Below are 21,641 nucleotides of genomic sequence, written 5' to 3' on the forward strand. Positions count from 1 at the left end.
GTTGCAGTATTTATAGCAGAAGAGGAAAAAAATAATTAACCTAAAATATCTAAATGTCATTGCTTCACTTTAACAAATCCCAATACTAGAAATTGGATCTTCTAAAATATTACATAACCCTGTTATGAGTGACAAACTGCGCAGAGTAACGAGTGTGTTAAGCCGTTCCTTCAGGTCAGAAAAATGAATCCCATCTGTCCCGGAATTACTCATTTGTTTTCTCACTGCCCAATAGCCCATGGTTACTGCTAATCATGCATGCTGCAAAGACCAAATGACCAAAAGGAAATGGGCAGGCCCTGTTGTGCTGGAAGTGGACCTTAGGGTAATGTTGGCCCTTTCACAATAATAGCATTCAGCCAACATGAGCCAGTGTGAGGTTAAGTAAAAGTCAATCATTTGCAATGGGCATGTTTGTTATGGATTGCTACCAGCTGGGTTTGATCGGGTCAGGTTGACACCGTGCAGCACATGATGCCAGAACAACAGCTGCTGGTGTCACTGCAGTCAGTTAAGTGCTAAACAAGCAGCAAGCCCGCCAGCCTTATTTCTTCAGAAAATTCTTGCAGGGGTGTTCAGAATTTGATCGCCTTTAAGTTCAAATTCGATATCATCATTAGGTCTCCACTCCAGCACATGCATTGACTTGACTTATGGGATGTGGCTGGTTGTAAATCCACGTGAACCATGTTCACATTTCACAGCCCAAAACAAAGCGAAGTGACTCACTGAGTTACTGGAAAAGCCTGCAGATAATTTCCATTATTTGAATTGATTGCAGCCCGTTTGCACCACAGTAGGCTACGGATGTGCACATTAAAGGATAACGCTGACTGATTACAGATATTTCATCATATAGCGTTGGCCATAAATTCAATTCTAAAACTTCTGTACCCACCAAATAGTAAGAAATGAGAAAAAACACTTTATTGGATAAAACTAAAGCTTCATTTGCCTATAATGTTGTTATAAAGTGGCACATAAGTACAGTTTCCAGGGGTTTGTAGACTGTGTTAGGTGGAGGGAAAGTGTAAAAGTTTGCCTTTTATTGTTGCTTTTCCAACCAAATAGCTTTGAATAACCTTGGTTTATAATTTTTCCTACTCTTTGCTCTTTATGATATCAAAGGGAGCTGATATCCCTACAATGGTCATCTCAGGCACACATATCTGGGTGTAAGTGCAAAGCCCCACCCAGCTACTTTCCATGGACAGTCCATAATAAAGCAGACTGCCATGTTAAAGGGAGATGAGCTAAAATTCCTTTTTTCACACATTGAATGTTCTTGCCGTGGGTAAAACTCACCATAGCATGAGGTTTTTAGTGATCTTTCACTTAAAAAAGTGTCCAACATATTTTCTTAAATTGAAATACACGTTTTTTTTTATAGCTCGACATGGTAGGCATGTCAGAAGTATCCTACTTTGATTGTTTTGCTACTCTTGTTTCATTCTGAACTCGGTGAATACAGCCTTATTAACCCAGATTAGAGTGATGGCCAAAACCGGAACATTTGATGCATTCCTTCCTCCCCTATCCACCTGTTTTCTATTCTATTCTATTCTATTCTATTCTATTCTATTCTATTCTATTCTATTCTATTCTATAATAACCCTTTCCTGACCATTTCCCTCTCTTCCCTGTTTAGACTTCATATCGAAGGGAGGGCAGTTACCACCACCAGGTATTCACTAAGACGCCTGAAAGGTGTATAGCTGACTGATAGAGTCAGTGGATGAATGAATGAGTTGCTGTTATGCTGTTATTAATTAATAGGGTTTGAACAGTTGCTTGAACTGCTTTGTTGGCTGCTTATCACTCTGTGTTCTGTGTGTCCTTGTTGCCGGGTAAATTCTTGCATGCGGCTGCTGTTCTGTGGACATCACTTTTTCCACCATTCTCATTGGCTACGAGATATCAATAGGAAATTGGAAGGGGGAGCATTGAGAGCAGGTGAAGAAATATCTAAAGCATGCTCGGTGAGATTTAAAATGTTTAGGTTTGAGTTGATAGGCTGATAAAATGCTGGCTCATAAAAACAGCCAAATGTTAATACTATCAATACTATTGGCCTGAAGAAGAATCCATTTTTAAACGGGGCCCATAAATTTGAATTGCAAAAATGAAGCTCAACATCTGCGAACCAAATCGATCTATTTTTATTTTTGTAGCATCCATAAAGAGTGACACAAGCTTGTGTCATCAGCCTTGGCTTATTTGCTATTGCCATTCCCTTTCAGACCGGTTGTTTTATCCTGCTCACATTCTGCAGTGGCACAGCAGGATCCCTGCACACAGACCTCCAACCCATTCCCTTTTTTATATGTGGTTTTTCCACTAAATGATATGATCATGAACTCAAAGCAGAGCAGCAACAGAGCCAACAGATAAAGATGCTTAAAAATGCCTTAAATGACAAAGAACTGTGCAGAGGCCATCAGTGTGGTTAGTGTTACTGCGGTGGAACATATCAGGGTTATTTTGGTCCAGCCTTTCTCATCCTCATCCCTCAAGATGCAAAGCGAGCCGAGGGAACGATGCATGCAGGGGTAGGCGGGATGTCTTTGGTTGGACACGGAGCTAGTATCTGTAGACTCCTCGGAAAATACATGTACGTGTTGGGTTTGAGTGTTTTCCACTTCTTTTAGTATTATATATTAACATTCAAATTTTCCAGCTAGAAGGTTTGTTTGCTTTCGTAACTGTTTGTAAACATTTAATGGGCTGTTTCACAAGAGAGTGCATGAAATATTAAAGAGGCCCAAAATATGAGGTTTTATAAGTGGCGCCGTGAAGCTACAACCACTGTATTTACTCTCTCCCAAACCCGAGCAAGATGTGCATTCAATAAATCAGATAAATATTTAACAGGAGTTAAGTTTGGGAGCTGAAAACTAAAGTTAGAGACTTTCAGTTAATTTTGGTCTTTTTAAATTATTCTCATGGCGGCATGTATACTGACCAGTCTACATTCAGTACTGGCTGGTGTTTTTTTTTTTTTTTTGTTGCTTACATAAGAAAGGCCAGATGTTAGAAGAAACGATAAAAAAGAGAGTGGGAATGGCGTGCAGTGCTTGTTCTGTGCAATCAAGCAGCAACCTCCGGGTTGCCAAAAACTGAAGGTCTTTAAATGGCAACTCGAGGGTCCACAATCTGCCCAGCTTTACAGCAAAAATACACGCTTATATAGACTGTTCCAAAAAACAGTTGTGATTTCAATAACTTACTTTAATGAGATGTAATCAAGGTGGAATATTTTAACTCAACAGTTATTTCATTAGTCGGGTGCCTTGTTCATAATTTTTTTGCACTTTGAGGAGTCAGCTGTTTAGTTTCTCTGGTATATACATTTTGATTTGTTTCTCACCACCCAAAGCTAACATCCCAGATGTTATACCTGTGCCCTAACCCTGCATTCTGTCTAATGGCCTGGAGAGGGTGAGGATTGTGGTTGCAACGAAAGACCCCCACTTGTATGAACGTCTCCTTGTTTACCTCAGTTTTGTAATGACTTCATGATCTCAGTTGCTAGTTTCAAGTCTTACTGAATACAATAAGATGTTCATTTTGAAAATTATAGTCCCCATTAGAGTCCAAAAGGAGCATAAAGCACGGTACGCATTACTGAGATTAACAGCCTAGCCAGTCCTGCAGAGTGAGTTATTGTAGCACCAAATTCCCTCAGTGTGTTTCCTCATAGGAAGTGTTGTCTTGCTGAGCTACAGTGGGGAAAAAGAAAAACACAAAAGGCAGTTATAAAGTAAAAAGACTGAAATGCTAGAAGACGACTGCTTAATTTGATTAATTTAGCTTGAAAATGTCTAATTCTCAATTTTCAAGAAGAAAGAAGCAGAAGAGCTGATTAGAAGTTACTGGCTGGATTTGTGGTCACACCTTGCAGATCGCATTTACACCCGGCAAAGATCCAATGTTGTCATTTCATTTTTTTCTACAACACATTCTCATCTTTAGTGCTTGTGTATACATCTTGAATTTTCCTCCACGGGACATGCAGATATAAATCCCATACAAATTTCAGGCGTAAACGGAGTCCGTGTCTTAAGCTGGCTTGCGTGTGTGTTCTGTTAAGTCATCTGAATACCAAGCAGACTCCATCAAGTTGACCTCCTGTGTGCAACTGTGCCCGCGTGCGCATGTGTGCGTGAACTATTCCCACGCTGTGCAGGACAAGCTAAAGCTGCTGATCAATACTGTGACTTGTATTAGGTCTGCATGTGTGTTTAAGCATTAAAGAGGGATTCTGCTGCTTCCTCCTCACTTTATCACTCTGCTGTGCAGCCGGAACATTCTTCAAAATGGCTTTTCCTCCCTCTGTGCCGCCTTGTATACGCATGAAAGCCTCAGATAGCTGGCCTCCATGTGGAGTACAATAGAGGTGGAATCAGCGAAAGTAGAAGAAATCCATTTTTCATTTGTAAGGTGTTCAGTGAGTGCACAATGCAGTGGCTGCCATTTAAAGGACTGAAGGTATTTTGCATTTTGCTGCATCATGCCTCGACTGGCCCCCTGAAGGAGTTTATCTAACCGCTGCAGCACCTTGTTGATGTGCAATCAAGCCTTACTTTATTTTTTTTATTATGCATCTAGTCTCTTTTTTAAAAAATTTTTTAAGCGCATCTCTTGGCTGTGCTTCCGCCATCAGCCCTGCTGGAGCTGAATTTAAATCAATATGGCCACAGGGAGAAAAGAGCATATCTCATCCATCTGCTGCACCTCATCAAGCTGCTGTTGGGTATTGCTCTGAGTTAAAATTAGACAAGAGGAGAAGCATCTGTGTGATACTGAAGGGAAAAAAGGGAGGATAATCTGGTGGTGCCACAGAGTCGTGCTCAGAGTGACTTCATATGACATCCTCAAGTGGAAGAAATCCCGGACTTCTTGCTACTGTCCTCCTCTCTCTCCTCGCCTTCTTTCTTCTGGTGCTGTTCTAAATGGATGTGGAGAAAAACACCATCCATCTCCGACAGAGAGATCAGAGGATCACCCCATAGCACGGACTTCAAGCCTTCATTAAACCGGGCCGCTCGCGTAAGATGAAAGACGGCCATTTGTTAAGTCAACACACTGTCAGTGGACGTAGGAAACGAGGGAGCGAGATGACAAGGCAGGGAGAATGGGAAAAGAGAAAGTCCTGAAAGGAAGAAAGGGCAGAGACAATTTGAATAGACAGATGTGTGGAAGTGAAAAGAACAGAGAGAAAGAACGATCATGAATCAAATGTGAGCGGTGAAATGTCAGCCTGCTTTTCAAGGTTACATCCCCTCGGCTTTGTCATTTCTGAGAATTCATACTGTCTCCATGCATGACTTTACCCATCACCTGCAGTTCAGTGCCATTTCAGCACCCGTGGCATGAAACCTTATGCCTGTGCTGTGATAATCCACATGCATACTGGTGGAAGGACATATTTGCAACAGCACATCTTGTGCTCCTACCTTGCACGTTGCCCTTTCTTTTCTCCTCATAGGTTATAGGCAAATGAGTGTTTGCACTCTCCATAGGTCTTTCACATGAAAGAGTCAGCAACTGTCAACATACATCAATTCAGTTGGTAGAATATGCGTGTAAAGATGGACTCAATCCATATATATTTATGGCATGGTGAGAGGGCCTACGGTGTAGCGCTCTCTTTCCGTCTCTATCTGAGCTCCTATCACTTTCCCCGGCACTCATCCACGTCTGCAGCCACGTGTGTTGGAGCTCGCTGATGGTACAGCGGTGTGTATGACTGATGAATTATTAACAACGCCGTCAGCTGGATGCACGCATTGCCTAACCTCACACGCACTCAGAATTTAGCATGCATCATCAAATGCATTAGACGTCCCATTTTAGAGCTGCTCGAAATAGAAAAGAGGCGGCAATTTTTATTATTTTTTTCAATCTGGGTTTCATCTACGTGGTTGTGTAACCTAAATTGAAATTTTCTTTCCCCCCCACGCTTTATTTTTTTCACTCCTGCACGCTAAACGCTTTTTCTTAATTTGAATACAAAGATTGTGTCCAGGCCTCGGAGGCTTTTCAGACTGCTTTTGCTGCCGCCTCTTTTTATGTTCTGTCTCTTTATGCCAAAACCCCTGACTTCAAAGGTGCTGTTAATCTTTTTTTATTTATTTATTTTTCAACTTTTCATTATGCCAGCTCTGGTGTTTGGAGACTGATAAAAAAAAAAAAGGTTCAGGGAGGGATGTCCATTCAATTACTTTTATCTGAAATAGAAGCAACACTTATCTGGAAATGTTTCTTTAGTATTCAGGAGACCATGTCGTGTCAGCTGGTAGAGCGCTGTTCACCCACATCAGGTTGTTCAGTGCTGCAGCTAGTGTGAAAAGCTCAGGGTGACAACGGACTCAAAATGTTTTATGAATTGAAAAGTGAGTTGAAGTCTTTCATCTATCAGTCCAGTCAAACAAAGGCAGTCCCATCGCTGGCGTTCATGGTGTTTACTGACATAACTATTCACACAGAGGTTAAATCTGAAAAGGAAAAACATAATAAACACACTTTAACATTTAAGATGCAATAGCCCAGCTTGTGAAACAGAAGGTTTTAAATGGATAAAAAAAAGTATAGAAACACACAAACCCAGTGAATAGACTGTATCAATAATAGAGTTGAAGCTGCAGCATTATGCTTCTGCTTTAATCACTGGAAATGGCTACACCAGGCATGTGATAGGTGTGTATGTGCCACAGAGATCAACTCCAGCTGGTACTGCTATTGGGTTTATTACATGATGAGCAGTCTATTAAAAAAAAAAAAACAACCAAAAAAAACAACCAAACTCATGGATCAAAGCTTAAGGTTACATTCTCGGAGCAGCAGTATTGAGTGGGAATTCAAAATTTAAAATTAGAACCCCATGCACAGGGAGTTTTTGGATCCTGTGCAAGGCTCAGAAACTGAAGGCAAACGACAACAAGGAAAAATTAAAATTTTTTGCTGTCATAGCCAGAGCCCTACATAGAACATGCGCAGCAAATCTATCCAAGTGTTAGAATTTGCAAATAGTTGGCAAACGTTTACAAAGTAAAATTCTATATGTGCCACTTAAGTAGCTCTTATCAGTAAAAGAAGGAGCCTTAACTTTAATTTCTGTGGCATGCCATAAAAACTGCACGTATGGTATTGCCTGTCAAATCCAGCGAGCTTTTCTAAAATGTGGTGACTTCTCACCAAATTAAACTTTAAGCTTTTGCTTCTGCTGTAAGTGTGTTACCCAACATTATGGCTTCAATTACCGCTCAATCCAGAGTGCTTATATCAGGATAAAAGGTGTTGTGCACTGAACAATGCAACAATGGGCAACTGATGTCACAAAACAGTAGGCAAAGACAATAAAAAGTGCAGATGTATTTATGTCTTTACTATGGCAACAGGCAGAAAAGACATCTGCCACCACACAGCTGAAACTGTCGTGAACATTAGCTGTATGCATGCATCAGCTGGCTATTTGTTTGCTTGTTGAAATGCATCAGTATAACATATATGATTAAACTGAAAACTAGCTTACCAATAATGTAAATGGGAAAACTCTGATGTTAAATTCTGCAAGAAATCCTGCCTCGCACTTTTGATTCTTCAGTTATTCTATTGGTGTCAACTGCTCTTTTCATTCATGCTAGATCTGCACATTCTGTGGCTGATATATTGTTATATATTGTTAATTTTTTAAAGTAAACGGACTTCCAATATTTCCCTCTCATCAGCGTCTGCCATGTACAGCATATCAGAAACGGTTGCATTGATGTCTTTGCATGTGCTCTACAGTCGATGTTTGTTTTCATGTCTCAAGTTGCTTTTGGTCCATCAATCCAAAAGCTCCTGACTGGATTGTGCTAAAAGCTGGATTAGCTTTGACTGTGCAAATTCAATCATTATGTGTTGTCCTTTCCCCCCCAACAGCCTGTCCAGGGCTTCGACTATGCCAAGAAGCACATGGGTCGAACTGGCGATGAGGCAGTCTCTGTTACCAAGGAGACGCTGGTGTTGGGGCTGCCTGTGCGAGACGCTCCATTGTCACTGTCACTGGATAAGAAGGTGCACCAGGATGGGACTGCCAATAAGAGGCCTCCGTCTGCTGACATACACAAAGGAGGGTAAGAAAGTTACTGACTCACCTGCTTTAATGTACTGGGAAAACTGACCTTATATAAATGATTTGGATGTTAGCATTATTGTGCTTTATCATTGCATCTGTTTTTTTAGTTTGTTTTTTTAAATCATGAAGACAAGTAGCACAAAAATCTTTATTTTGGTGTGATCATTTAGTCAGGTGTTACCTACCAAACCGAAACAGACACATGCACAGACATATGCTACAATTTGGATAAAACATTAATTATATATCTTTTTTTTTTAATGTGGACTGAACTCAAGTTCTAATGGCAAAATTTCAAGTATTAAATGAAAAATGTTCACCCAAATAGACCTCACAGACTTCATGTGTGTTATTTTTGATATATTATTAATTTAAAAAACATATTTGGTGAGGTTTAGACAATAAAATTGATTTGATTAGGGTCAGGTATTGATCATGGTTTGGGTTTAAATGTCTGCTGGCTGGTTGCCAGGGCGACTCGTCCCCACAGAAGAATCTGGAAAACATAAACACACATGAAACTTCAAAAGTCCTGTTGACTCAAATTTACATAAAGAAGTTTTAAGAATACAATTTTTGTCACATAATATTGTGTTACCCATTCAGATGATATGCATCTACTAGGTATGAATTAGGCTCGATCAGCTGTGATGCAGAGAGGGTAACACACCCTCAGCTGTACTGTCTGTTTTAAAACATTGTTTTATGTCCAACAACAGCAGCAGTTGGCTCAGAGAAATTTGAGCTTGACGGTTTGCTTTTGGGTGTTTAAGCAAAGCATGTCGTTAACACAAAAGTGTAGTCTGACCCTTTCACGGACCAAAACCCAGTAGAGGAGGTGTCTTATGTCACACTGCTGCCATCATTGTGCATAATTCATTATAGAAGTGGATGTAAAGGAAAGCTCTCCCTTGTTCATACATCACTATACACTGTGATTGAACACAGGTACAGTGCTGAGATAGCGAGCTCATCTGACATGCTGTTCCCAGCTGGAAGCCTTGTGAAGGGGAAGAACAAAGTTCTCGAGCATCTGTTTCAGTCAGTGAACAAGGCGGTGACAAAACCAGAGCTTTTCAGCAAGTCCAGACATCAGTGCTTGTTTGTGCATCACAGTTAAGCCGGAGAGAAGCCCAGAGTAAGCAGTGCACAGTCTGACAGATTGACATGATTTTAAGATAAGTCCAATGTTAACGAAAGGCTGTTTGTAGACAAAAGAAGGGAAGCTGCTTCTGTTTGCAGCCAAAACAACGGATGGAGTGATGTACTAGGCTGAAGTTGAGAGCGCTGAGTCTAATAGTGGTGTTAGGTGTGTTGCTATACAAATACAGATGATCCCATTTAAGTGTGAATAAATAATTGCTCCAGTAATTTTCAACTGTTAACAGCTTAACACCTATCTGACACATGATGTGACACAAAAGATTTGTGTAAATTAACAGGAAATACATTTAAACGACTGTGCCTTTCATCTACTGATGAGCAAGATCTACTGTAAACAGCGTGGGACGGGGTATCACTGGCAACGACGAGCATTACCTGTTTAAATGACTCATTATGGGGCTGCTGGACCTGTGAAAAAACAAATTGGCCAGTAGACACACCGGTGTGTCTCAAAGTCAGAAATTAATAAATGAGTTTAAAATAAAAAATACAGATAATCCACAAAATCAATATCTCTCTCATTATACGTTATATGTAAGAATATAGATAACATGTGTTTAGGAAAGGTAGAGGACCAGACACCCCTCCCCCTGATTATTTCAAGCATCAGACGTTTCATTTCCTGCATTCTTGTCAAATGTTACGCACCATTTTGTTCCTTTTCTATGTCAGTTTATGGGGAAATGTGAACATATAATGCAATATAACGCAATAAGGCACTCTAGGATTCCATATGGCTTTCAATATAAAATATTCTCAGCTTCTCGTATTTAAAATCATCCCTGCTGAGTCAAAAAAACAAACAGGCTTCATCTTAGTATTTTTTTTCAAAGCTCAAATGTGTTTCAAAGAGATTTTTGATTATCTTCAAATTTAAAATGTTGTGCATAGTTATAACTTGTTACACAAATCAGTGTTTTATGATGATTTTTAGGAGTTTCTACATGTTACTGAGTCTGAAAACTAGAACGTTTTCATTTGTCTTTGATTTGTCTGGTTATCAGTTTGCCGTCAAGCTCATGGCATCAAAGGGGAATCTGCTGCCTGAGATTTCACCACTGTGTTTGTTTGAGGCGCAAAGATAATTAAGTTTCCTACAAGTACTGAGTGGTGGTATGAATTCATAATTCCTTCAGATATTTCATTAGTAAAAAAAAAACAAAACTATCTATCGACACAGACATTCATAAACGCACTTTTTTCTACAGTTTTTCTATCTAACATTCACATGATGCACACACTAGGAGCAATCTGGGGTTCAGTGTATTCCCAAGGATACTTTGGGACTGTTTCCAGCCTGGGATCGGATCGCCAACCGTACAGGTGGTGGGGGTGGAGGTGTCTTACGCACAGCTAGTCTCACTGAAACATACGAATATCATATACATTTCTTTATAGATATCAGAGATGGCTTCGAAGCAGAGGCGAACAATTTAAATTTTTTTATAGTTACTGAGGCTCTTTTTGTGCTGGGATTGGTGTCTAGACTGGAGAGAGTACAAACCCAAAGTCATCTGTTTAAGTAACATTTAAATAACATTTTTTGGATGAATAATTTCATTGTCGTTTTAGTGAGCAGAGAGACCGTGTCCTCTCATTAGCAAAAATGGCCAGTACTGGATTTTATACAAACTCTACACTAATGAATGTCACGTCTCTTCTCATATTTTTAAATACGCTGATGACATGAGTCCGATGGCTTCCTGCTGCACTAATGTGGGTTCATTAGGTCGTTCACAGATAATTATCTGCAACTAAATGTCTCCAAAAATACTACTAATATTAAAAAAATAGAATCCGTGCAAGCTTAAGCGCATTTCCTCCAGTCTTCTACACACTGGGGGGTGTATTGCTTAAAGCGTAGTGTCAGGTTTGAAAGATTTGGATCATGTTTCGGCATGTGGCATGAATCATAGACTGATTTCAAAAGTTGGGGAGCAATAAAGTAAAAAAAAATGCATCTGTACCCAGTGAAATCAGGAGGAAGTTCACTGTTGATTAAAAAGTTTGTCTCAGAAACTGCAGCTGAAGCCTGTCACTATGATCCACGTCTATAAAAGAACATGGAAGAAACATTGCAAAAGCATAAGGCCTCAGTCACACAGACCTAGAGACCAGTTAGTGACCTCCTCACACCTTCTCACAGGTCAGCTCACTGCCCAGCGAAATGATTTGCAAGTTGGGTTCTGCACCAAAAAGCTCCCTGTGAGATCCCTTGCAAATTGCTACAGTCGCCTGTAGTTTGCATGAAAGCTGCAGACTTTTTAGCCTTTTTACTCTTCAAGCTGTAGATAAAACATGAAAAAAGTTCACACAAAATGGAAACGGATAGCATGCACCTTCACAGTAAAAGTTCTATCTTACCACTTCAAACAATACATTTCAAAAGGTGAAACTTTGTCTTTGAAGGTAAGCGGTAGAAATTGCCAGTTTTGATCGCACTTTTCACAACTACTTGTTGAGTATTTTTTCTGACATTCACCGTTTTCCATATAAACTATGGGGAACAACAGCAACCTGCTAGCATTTGCAAGCATGCTTTTGCTGCATCAACATATCTATACCTCCCCAACCAGTCTGGAAATACACACTATTAATTAGAGATCAGAAATTTGCCATTAGCTCACTGACTGGTCTCCACACCCTAAAAAATGTTTTGAGTGCATGCCTGTTTGACTAACATATGACAGCAGAGGACAAACATGACCATACAAACACAAAGAATATAATTAAAAACTGGAGAATATGCAAGCTACAGCAATAATCAGATAGAAAAATCACATCAGGACACAAGATAAAACAAAGCAGCCAGAAGAAACCTATCAAAGTCAAACAGGAAACAAACAAAAAACCATGTTTAACATGGAGGCGACAAGACTCACAGTAAACATGCCACACAGAAAGCAGACAGACGAGACAGAAGGAACACGGGAAGCGCTGGGCAGACAAAAAGTCAACACCACTAGAATAACAATGAAAACAAGAACCAAAACTCAAAGACGTCACCAAAACCATCACAAGCAAGCCGGAACGAGCCCGTTTTGAAAAGTTGGGCACTATTTTGGATTAAAGCTCTGAAGCTTGGCTCTAGTAAAATGTTATTTCTACATTTTTTTAAAAAGTTGAGCGAAATACTGTGTATTAGATTTATGGTGATTTTGGAAATGTGAGCTCATGGGAAGAGACAAACTGATCAGACACAATCTGCTCTCAGTGAAAAACTAATGAAATCCATGTAATGACCCAAACACATGGCTAAACAGATGGTCATTTGTCCCCACAGCCACTGGGCTACTACTGAGGATTAGACATTTGAGTGTTTGATTGTATTTCTGTGATTTCAAATCAGAATGAATAATGTTAGAAAATGAAAGTTGCATCTATCTGCTGCTAATCTTCATGTTTTATGCAGCTTGTCTTTATTTGGTAATAAATGAAGTCTCTTCCCCATATATTTTCTCTTTTTTTGTTTCTAATCTTCCTTGTTATTGTCCCTGCTTTTCACGCATGAGCGATGAATGTGATTTGCAAACATCTGCCGGAATCCTGCCATTTAAACACATTTCCCAAAATGTACCAAAAGGTCTTATTCCCAGTAGATTTCACTAGACTTATGACATAATCTGTTCTATGCATAAACACTGAAAAGATTTAGAACAAAATATGAAAACTGTTCTTTTTGTAAACGTTTCCGTCCCCAAACATTTCTCTACTACGAGCGACACCCACACCCGCGCCCACAGTCAATTGCGACAGCTTTCCCTTGAGGAAGTTCGGGAGTCATAAATGAGATGCATCATGCCTCCTCTCACATTAATGCAAATGCAGAAATGCACATAAGACAGAGCCTCACATTTATACACCACTAGATGAAAATGAATGGAGGTAGGATTAGTTGTGCTTTGCCTCTCGAGGATGATAAACACATGTATATTTATAACCCTGGCTGTAGCCAAGCGAGAGGCAGCCGTTCTGTGTGACGGTGATGACAGTGTAAAGGACTGGAAGCGCTGGCATAGTTTGATAATCAGCTTTACCAACCGGCACACACATTCTCAAAGAAGGTAACACTATTCACATTATTCTACCACCTGGGTACATACATATCTCACCGTCGAACCGATGCAATGTGGGGTGCAATGGATTTCAAACCCAAACAACAACCAAGAATGCATTTATTGTTGTGCTTTGTGGTCTGTGTGCAGGCAGAACCAGGTGCTGTGCTTTATCATAAAGGAAAAGTTTCCGACTTGCATTAGATGACATGATTGTCATTTTCAAAAGACTTTGCATTGCTAAGCAGTATACATGTTATTGAAATCACTTTGCACTGCGTTCCAGTTTGGGCTTTTTATTTTGTGCGTGCATTTCAAATTCATTGACGCTGCCCTCGGACCTAACTGGTTGTGGTATCACAAGTGGGTAGATTTGGGTAGATGATGTTGTTCCCACCCATCACAAAACAGCAGATTGACAGATAGACTACCATCTATGGATGCCTATTTTTTTAAAATAATTAAGAATTTTTGTTAAATACAAAACAGGCCATGTCAGAGGTTTTTTTTTTCTTTTCTTTTTTTCTTGGCTCTGTATCATGTCTCTGAGAGTAAATAATAGTATTTGTCTTGTATTTGAATTCAACAGTTCCTTTAATATTATTGTTTGCTGTATATTATAGTTATTTGTGCTAATGAGCAGTGGAACAGGTGCCACATGTTTGTGTTTTAAGAATATATATTTTACTCCAGCAGCTTTGTAATATAACCGTTTGTCTTCAACAGTGACTAAATTGCAGTCAGCTTTTTTGTGTGATTGCGTCATTGTCTTGACACGAGTAGAGTGATGTGATCATTTTCTGCTTCATTTCAAAATGGTTCTTTGTTTAAACCATAAAAAATTGAAACAATGTGAGAAACAACGGCGGTGATTATTTTACCCGCTGAACATGCTCTGGTGTGAGGAAGGAGGAAGACGCAGTCTGCATGCTAACCACGGGGCAACACTGTAGGATGGGTTCACAGGGGCAGCATTTATTCTGCTCACTTCAGCCTCCAGAGAGCTGCAGTTTGTGAGGCACAAAGAGCGGCACGGAGATGAACGCTAGTCTCCAGTAGTGTGATTATTGATTCAGCTGCTCCTCACTCTGGCCTTCACAGATTTATGTGGAACACACACTGTATTTCTCCTTCCATCCCAGCGGCTCTTTGCCTGATTCCACATGACTTTTACTTTGACTTGGCCAGTCACCGGACACAGCACTTGCTGCATTGTGTGTGTGTGTTTGTGTTCACAGTGTTAGCCTCGCCTGTGGTTCTGTAATGTCGGCTCTGGCTGATTTGTGCATCTTACACCACCTGTAGACCGGCCTGTCACGTTGTGTAGCTGCTGTGTCTTACATGCCTCAAGGCTGTGCGCATGTGTGTTTGTGTACCCTGCACGTGTGTGTGCGTATGTGTGTGCTCGGTATATAGATTGAACTGACTAAGTGCTATTTTTGGATTTGTACATGTTTATGCATGAGTTTTTTTCACACACACACACACTGGACATAAAGGTGTTTAATACACTGACTTGATGTTACCTTTTGGGGACAAAAGCAAGTCACTATAATGTAGATCACTACTTGGTTTAAGGTTATGATAAAGCCTGGAGGTTGCTGCTATAACAGGAAATAAATGTCATCAATATAATTTCCTATGAAGTAAAGGGAAATGACTCTTTGAGTGGGAAATGTATGCATGCTGGGCTGTTTTCCATCAAGGTCCCTGGCCGGAAGCCAGGCTATCCCAAAAAATCAGCATGCCATTGTTCTGCTTGTCCTTCACATTTGCCCTGCATTTCTTCATTGCACGTTTTTTTTTACAAGGTGCATTCAGCACAAGTCTAATCACCATCTCTAAAAGCACAAACACCGTATGACACAGTACAACAGTAAAAGGTGATGTAATTTGTCTAGTTAGCTGCTAACATCACATAGGTCAAGCTACTGTAACTGCTGATTATCAGGTGTGGAAGCTGGCATGAAAATGCCAGGAGTCAGGAGTGTTATTAGTTAAGGTGCACAAGATAAGATAAGAAATAAATCATTTATCATTTAAAAAAAATGCTATGACATTAATTTGACTCTAAATGATCAGGCTTGTATATCTATAATGTTATCTTATTTGCTGATGTGATGTCATATGCCATCAGTCATCCTTTCACTTAATGGCTTATCCGGGCAGCACAGTGGGTTCGAATCCGCCAGCAGGCTGGAGCCTTTCTGTGTGGAATTCATGTCTTCTCCTGGTGTCACATTCCAAAGACATGCATGTTAGGTTCATTAGTTCTTAGTTATCTGTAGATGTGAATGGTTGTCTGTGACAGTCTGGTGTTCTGCCCAGGGAGTATCCTGTAGCTCCAGTCCCCTTTGACCCTGTCAGGAGGGACAATATGAAGCACAAAGAAAAAGTTGGGGACTCAAACTTTTATGACTGACAATTATATAATTTGGTGATGACAAGTGATTAGCTCAAGATGAGACAAAAGTTGAGTCAGTGGTGTTGACAATTGGCAGGTAGCACGATGTGTGACAATGCTAATCTTCACCTTTCAGATCAAGTTGCTGCTGCAGATTTTAATGTTTTAGACATCTCTGTCTGTGTGACTAATGATGTCACTCATAGTTAAACAATGCCACTTGAAAAGTAGCTTAGATTTTACAAAGTTTGTTCACCTTCAGTTCCCGTAGACTATACAGTCCTTACAGCCAAGCTTTTACCTTTTTTCTCTTTTTTTTGGCATTTCCAGGACAAATTAAATTGCATATAAACTTCCAAATCTGCTGGTTTACCTACACGATTGTCATAAAATGCGCACACTCACATACAAACACCACACCACATGTTTTTGGCTTGTAAAGCACTTTTGGTTTTTTTTTCTTTTTTGTAATGAGCCATTAACATTTTTTTAAATAGTGTGTTGGCAGTAATAACTGTGAGATGATGCCCTGTTTGTGTACACACTCACAACCCTCTTCGCCCCTCCCTTTTCCTCTCTCCCTTCGCCTCCTTTCTGTTGCCATGGCTACTACAGGAGGTTGCCAAGTGATGAGGATGGCTCGGTGTCGAGTAACGGCTCCGGGAAGCTGAACACCAGCAAGAGCTCCTCGGCCCGGAGGACTGCGACTGGCAGCAGCAGCAAGAACGGCAAAGAGGAGCTACACAAGAGGGGCGCCAACGGTGAGGAGGAGGAAGGAAAGAGAGATGAGGAGGGAGGGGGTTAAGAAGGTAGACAAAGAATGAGATGATTCCAGTGAAGGAGGAAGAAGGGAAGGTATTAGGAGAAGGACACATACAAAGACAGATGGATGGATAGATGGAAAAAAATCTGCCTCTCCTTATGTTTGTGCCCATCAGAAAGTCTTTCATTGCTAATAAACAAGTGCAGATCACCAAAAAACTGACCACCCCCCGCCCCTCCACACACACACTCATGCTATGATGTTTTTACCCAAGGATAATTATTGTGAGCTAATGAAGCGCAAACACACTCATGCTTACAATGAGTCAGCCTGCTACAGCATCATGTAACTATCAGGGACGACACATGTACTCATCAGATATTGTCACACGTCCGCTCATATGCAAACTGGGATATTAGATCAGTTAGAAGACACATGAAGCATTCACGTGTTGCTATTTAGGCTGTTTTCAATCGGCTTACCTCATTCCAAATGCTGCATGGAGATAAAAGCGAGTACATATTCCTTAAGCGTTGCATCAACTTACTTTGGAGCAGAACCACAGAGAAAGACAAGGAAGTGGGAGGAAACAGTTCTGACAGCGTAGTGTCACCTTAGGTGCTATTCAAATCCATACAACCCACTGCATATGTTCTATGCTGTAGGAAAGTTACTTGTTAATCCTTAATGCCTGTCCTCTCCATCATTTTAAATGAGCTTTTAGATATTGCACTCACACAGAGTGCAATATTAAAAACACACACACACACACACACACACACACACACACACACACAACACACACACACACACACACACACACACAGAGGGTATGACTACTTAAATGCCAAGTTATAATTGAATTACTATTAAAATGAGAAGGTTACTTGTAATCAAGAGTCACATTTCTTTTTTTTTTTTTTGTTAAAGAAGGGACCTGATGTAGTCTAAAATCTGCGATGACATGCTGTAGCTTAGTTTATTGATGTTTTATCGACACTTCCTGGTTATAAGGACATCTTTATTTCCATGTTGTTTTCTACCTTTTTATGCCGATTCTGATATTTTTCACACTACTACTACAGCAATTAGACAGACGGTTGATGACTAATTATGAAGAATGCATTATTAATTTAAAAGCATTTGTTAAAAAAGGTCATAAAAAGAGGAGACTGGTCCATGATGATGACAAACACGTACTTCACATTATTAAGTTCACTTTAAGCAGCTTGAGGCAACTGTTGTTGTGGTTTGGTGCTTCATAAGAAAAATTGAATTGAACTGAATTGAATTCAAGAAAAAAATTAAGCAACTTTAAAGTTGATATAAAAGCAAAACAACACAAAACAAAATTAGCATAGGTGTGCTTGTGTTGGGAGTAAGCATGGTATATGTGAGCAAAACTATACACAAAGCCCATGTTATTCTGTGGGAGCTGTGCTAAATCTGTCATACACACACATTTACATTTGGGTACATCTATGAAAAATGAATCCAGCCACTACGATGTCCTCCAATAGCTATTTCACTTCCCCTTCCCCTTTTCGGACCAGGAAGCCAGTAACATTTTTCTTTATAATCACTCTTTGGCTAAATCTATCCAGACTCTTGAGTCAGTGTCAGTTAGGACTCAAGTCAAATCTAGAAATGACAAAAACTGAGGCTTCATAAAAAAATGAGCTTACCACCTTCTGTGGTCTTCTCGTCATTGCCTGAGGCTACAATAGCTGGTTCTAGCATGATGACGCAACTTCAAGTGAACTCCTGTTATGAGTAATGGTGGTGCCAAGTTTAAACAGAACATGTGAAATGAAAAAAGACAATGTTTGTTTTCTACTGCATCATCTTTGAGCCTTTTGAAATGTTCTTCATCATTAATTCAACAAAGTAGCTGGCAGGTACTGTGTCATTTTAAAGAAGAAGGTTCTTGTTTTCAGCCATATGACAATCTCCGCTGCTGAAGTAAATGACAGTTCTCCTAATAAAGCTTAAAAAAGCATGTTAGCAGGTTGTGACAATAAAAAATGTTGTAGTTTTCCATAGATAGGCTCACTTCTGGTAATTTGGACCACTCCACTGCAATGGACTTCTCAACTGTGTTTGCCCCTTTAGTCCCTTTTTAGCATTTTAATGAAATTATCTATTTTATTAGTCTGCTACTTACTATTAATTAATAAATATATATGTGCTGTAGCATATTGCTAATGGATGCATCTTGATGAAGCTAAATAGCCTTGTATGGTTTAGGACTTCACCCGTCCATCCAACTAGTTTCACTTATGGTCCAAAAACTTCAACATGGGACAAGCAAGGCAAATGTTGAAGTTTCCAAATGCAGTGTAAACATTGCATGGCAGACTTGATGATGTTTCCATGAACATGCTTTTCCGCATCTTTTTACTAAGCTGCTGCAAACACACTCAGTCGGCTGCAACTTTCCAGCTCAAAGCCCGACGTCATCAACAACAACAACAACAACAACACGACCCTCAGGATCCAGTGCAGATTTTCAAGCCAACGAGGCATGATTGCAGATGCCTTGCAGGTGCGTCCATCGCTCCTGCAGCGGCATTGCAGACCACGCCCCGCCACATACAGATTTCATAACTAATGGTTGCCATCTTGGTGGTCAGTCCATCTTTTATATGCAGTCTGTGGGTTGAACCTGCTAAGCTAACTTAGAGGTCCAAAGATGCAAGCATGAATGCTTTTGTCAGCCCTTGCAATATTTGGCAACCTGTAAACCTAAAACATATTTATAAAATATTATATAAATTACATAGTTTGCAGAATGTGATAACATGATAACATTATTCTGCACAGATTCCTCACTGCACAGATTCCTCACTAGCGTTAAATTAGCAGACATCACAGGATTAAAAACAAACATTTTGTCAGACATGAGATAATAGACTGTGCCTTTTGATCTACATCACCTGTAATCAGTAGTGGCAGTGAATGCACTGCATCTTTGAACTGTTCAACAGATTATCAGCCCAGTTTTTTTCCAGCTCTGCAGTTTCAGAATTGATTGCCTAAACATTGCTCTGATCACTGGTAACACTGCCACGTTGCTGCTGTTCAGTGGCATTCTGGGACACTGTGATTTTCAGATCTCTTTTGCATCAGCAAACTAATGTTCACAGCAATTTAAGTGATTAATAGTGTTTATGCGAGCGAATGAATGCTTACCCAGAAGAGACAAGAAGATGAGTAATTGTTTCATTTTCTCACTAGAGATTGCAGAGAGCTGGAGATGGACAGGAATAGAGTTTTCAGAAAAAAAGGGAGAGAATAATGCCGGTATGCTACAGAAATGATAAAAACACCTGCTTGCTGCAGTGGGTCACACATCTTCAGGAAGTTTTACAGGTGTCAAAGCATTGGCTAAAGAGAATTTTGTACTACACCCGTAATTTTACTTGCGAGAGTCAGCGAAAGTGAAATGAAAATGCAAACACTCAAGAACTACATCTCAGACTCCACAGACCTCAGTTAGCATGTTAAAAGTTAAAGTTCCTTGCAAAAAAACTAGAAAAAGACTGAACAAGTGTGGCTCGTTTCGAAGCATTATCAGGAAAAGCATCTTCTTTCTCAACAGAACAACACAGCTTAGAATTGCAAAGTTGATTATGAACAAACCACAAGACTTCTGGAGCAATGTCCTTTGTATGGGATACAAAGTGGAGATGTTTGGCCATAAAGCACAGTGCCACAGTTTGAGAAACATAACAGCATTCCAGCACAAATGCCTCATAGCTACTGTTGAGCACAGTGGTGGAGGGGTGATGATTTGGGCCTGTTGAGCTGTAGTTGAGTCGACTGTGAACTCCTCTGTATACTCAAGATAAAGCTTAGTCCAGATTGCGTCGCGTAACAAAACAATGACCCCAAGTGCAGCAGCAAATCTGCAACAGAATGGCCAAAAAAGAAAACAATTGAGGGGTTCCAGTGTTTCAGTCAAGAGAGCTGTGATGAACAAATACATGCAAACTTCAATAAACTGAAGCAATGTTGTAAAGAAGTGTGAGCCAAAATGAATCTGTCAGATGTGAGACATGTAGAAGATTAGTTTCTTATATATGAAGATACAGCTTTCCATATAAGTACGGCCTGGTTCCATTGTTCAGGTGAATCCTTCAGGGCACTGCCATCAGTGCCTTGTGCTGACTAAATTCCTTCTTACAAGAGTAAACCACTCAAAAGACAGTGGGACTTCTTTTATTTTGCATGCTAAACTTCCACAACAAGAGACTAAAAACAGTGTTGTAGTTTTTTACATTTTAGAATGATTTTAGAGCAACTGTTCAAGAGAAACAGACTACATCTAACACTGACCTTAGTATAGCTAAATGAACGTTTTAATGTTCCTCAGATGTTCAGGGTTCAAATCCCAAAACTAATGGATAACATGATGGTGGTTTTATATGTAGTCTATGGATATACTAACTTTATTGTTCATCTGTTAAATCATCTCCATAATAGTAACCAATGTTGCTGCAAACACAAAGGAGTAAACAGCAAAAGTACCAGCAGATTGTTGACTGACTCATACTGTTTACCAGAAGACACACTGAGTAACGGGGGCTCTAAAATGTAGTTTATTCAAATTATGCAACATGTAGTTTCTACATTCAGTCAATGAAGCCACATGTTTTAAAATGTATTTAACCACAAAAGAAGAAGAGAAGAAGGACCCTTCTTTGTTGATCTGAAATGTGTAGCTGTGAGGAAGCAAAACAACAACACAGCCATCATGCTGCCGCTAAATTAAATGAAGGAACAGACACAACAGGAAAGTAGAAATTTTTCCTAATAAGGAAAAAATTAAAAAGCAAAGCCTACAAACTTTATATTTTTAATGTTTGTAATGTTCCCATTTACGTAGACCAAACCAGTCAGTGTTGTATGAAAATAAATATGATTCAGTTGCTACTTTTTCTTCATAGTGAAACTTAGGCAAGATAAGTTATTGTAAAATAAAATAATATAATATAAAATAGCCTTTGTTGAATTTCACCCTCGTTTTGGCCTCTGTCTTCCCTGAGTGCAGGAGTGCACATATGCAGCCAACCAGCCACCCACCTACAGCCACACACACACACACACACACACACACACACACACACACAC

General features: G+C 39.9%; 1 protein-coding gene across 5 annotated transcripts in view; it reads left to right on the plus strand.

Moving 5' to 3' along the window:
• The window catches only part of kiaa1549la (KIAA1549-like a), a 117,557-nt gene that overhangs the window by 67,005 nt on the left and 28,911 nt on the right, over positions 1-21,641 (plus strand). For 4 of the 5 annotated variants that reach the window (XM_005928355.3, XM_005928354.3, XM_005928357.3 and 1 more), the window contains exons 12-14: positions 1,649-1,684; positions 7,927-8,120; positions 16,361-16,506. In XM_005928355.3, the coding sequence (XP_005928417.1) occupies positions 1,649-1,684; positions 7,927-8,120; positions 16,361-16,506 (376 nt within the window). The remainder of the gene's footprint in view (positions 1-1,648; positions 1,685-7,926; positions 8,121-16,360; positions 16,507-21,641) is intronic. The other variant, XM_005928358.3, reaches the window with a different exon arrangement.

The sequence above is a fragment of the Haplochromis burtoni genome, unplaced genomic scaffold (assembly GCF_018398535.1).
Source record: "Haplochromis burtoni strain Fernald_Lab_line unplaced genomic scaffold, NCSU_Asbu1 Contig_112, whole genome shotgun sequence".
In the NCBI taxonomy this organism is placed as follows: domain Eukaryota; kingdom Metazoa; phylum Chordata; class Actinopteri; order Cichliformes; family Cichlidae; genus Haplochromis; species Haplochromis burtoni.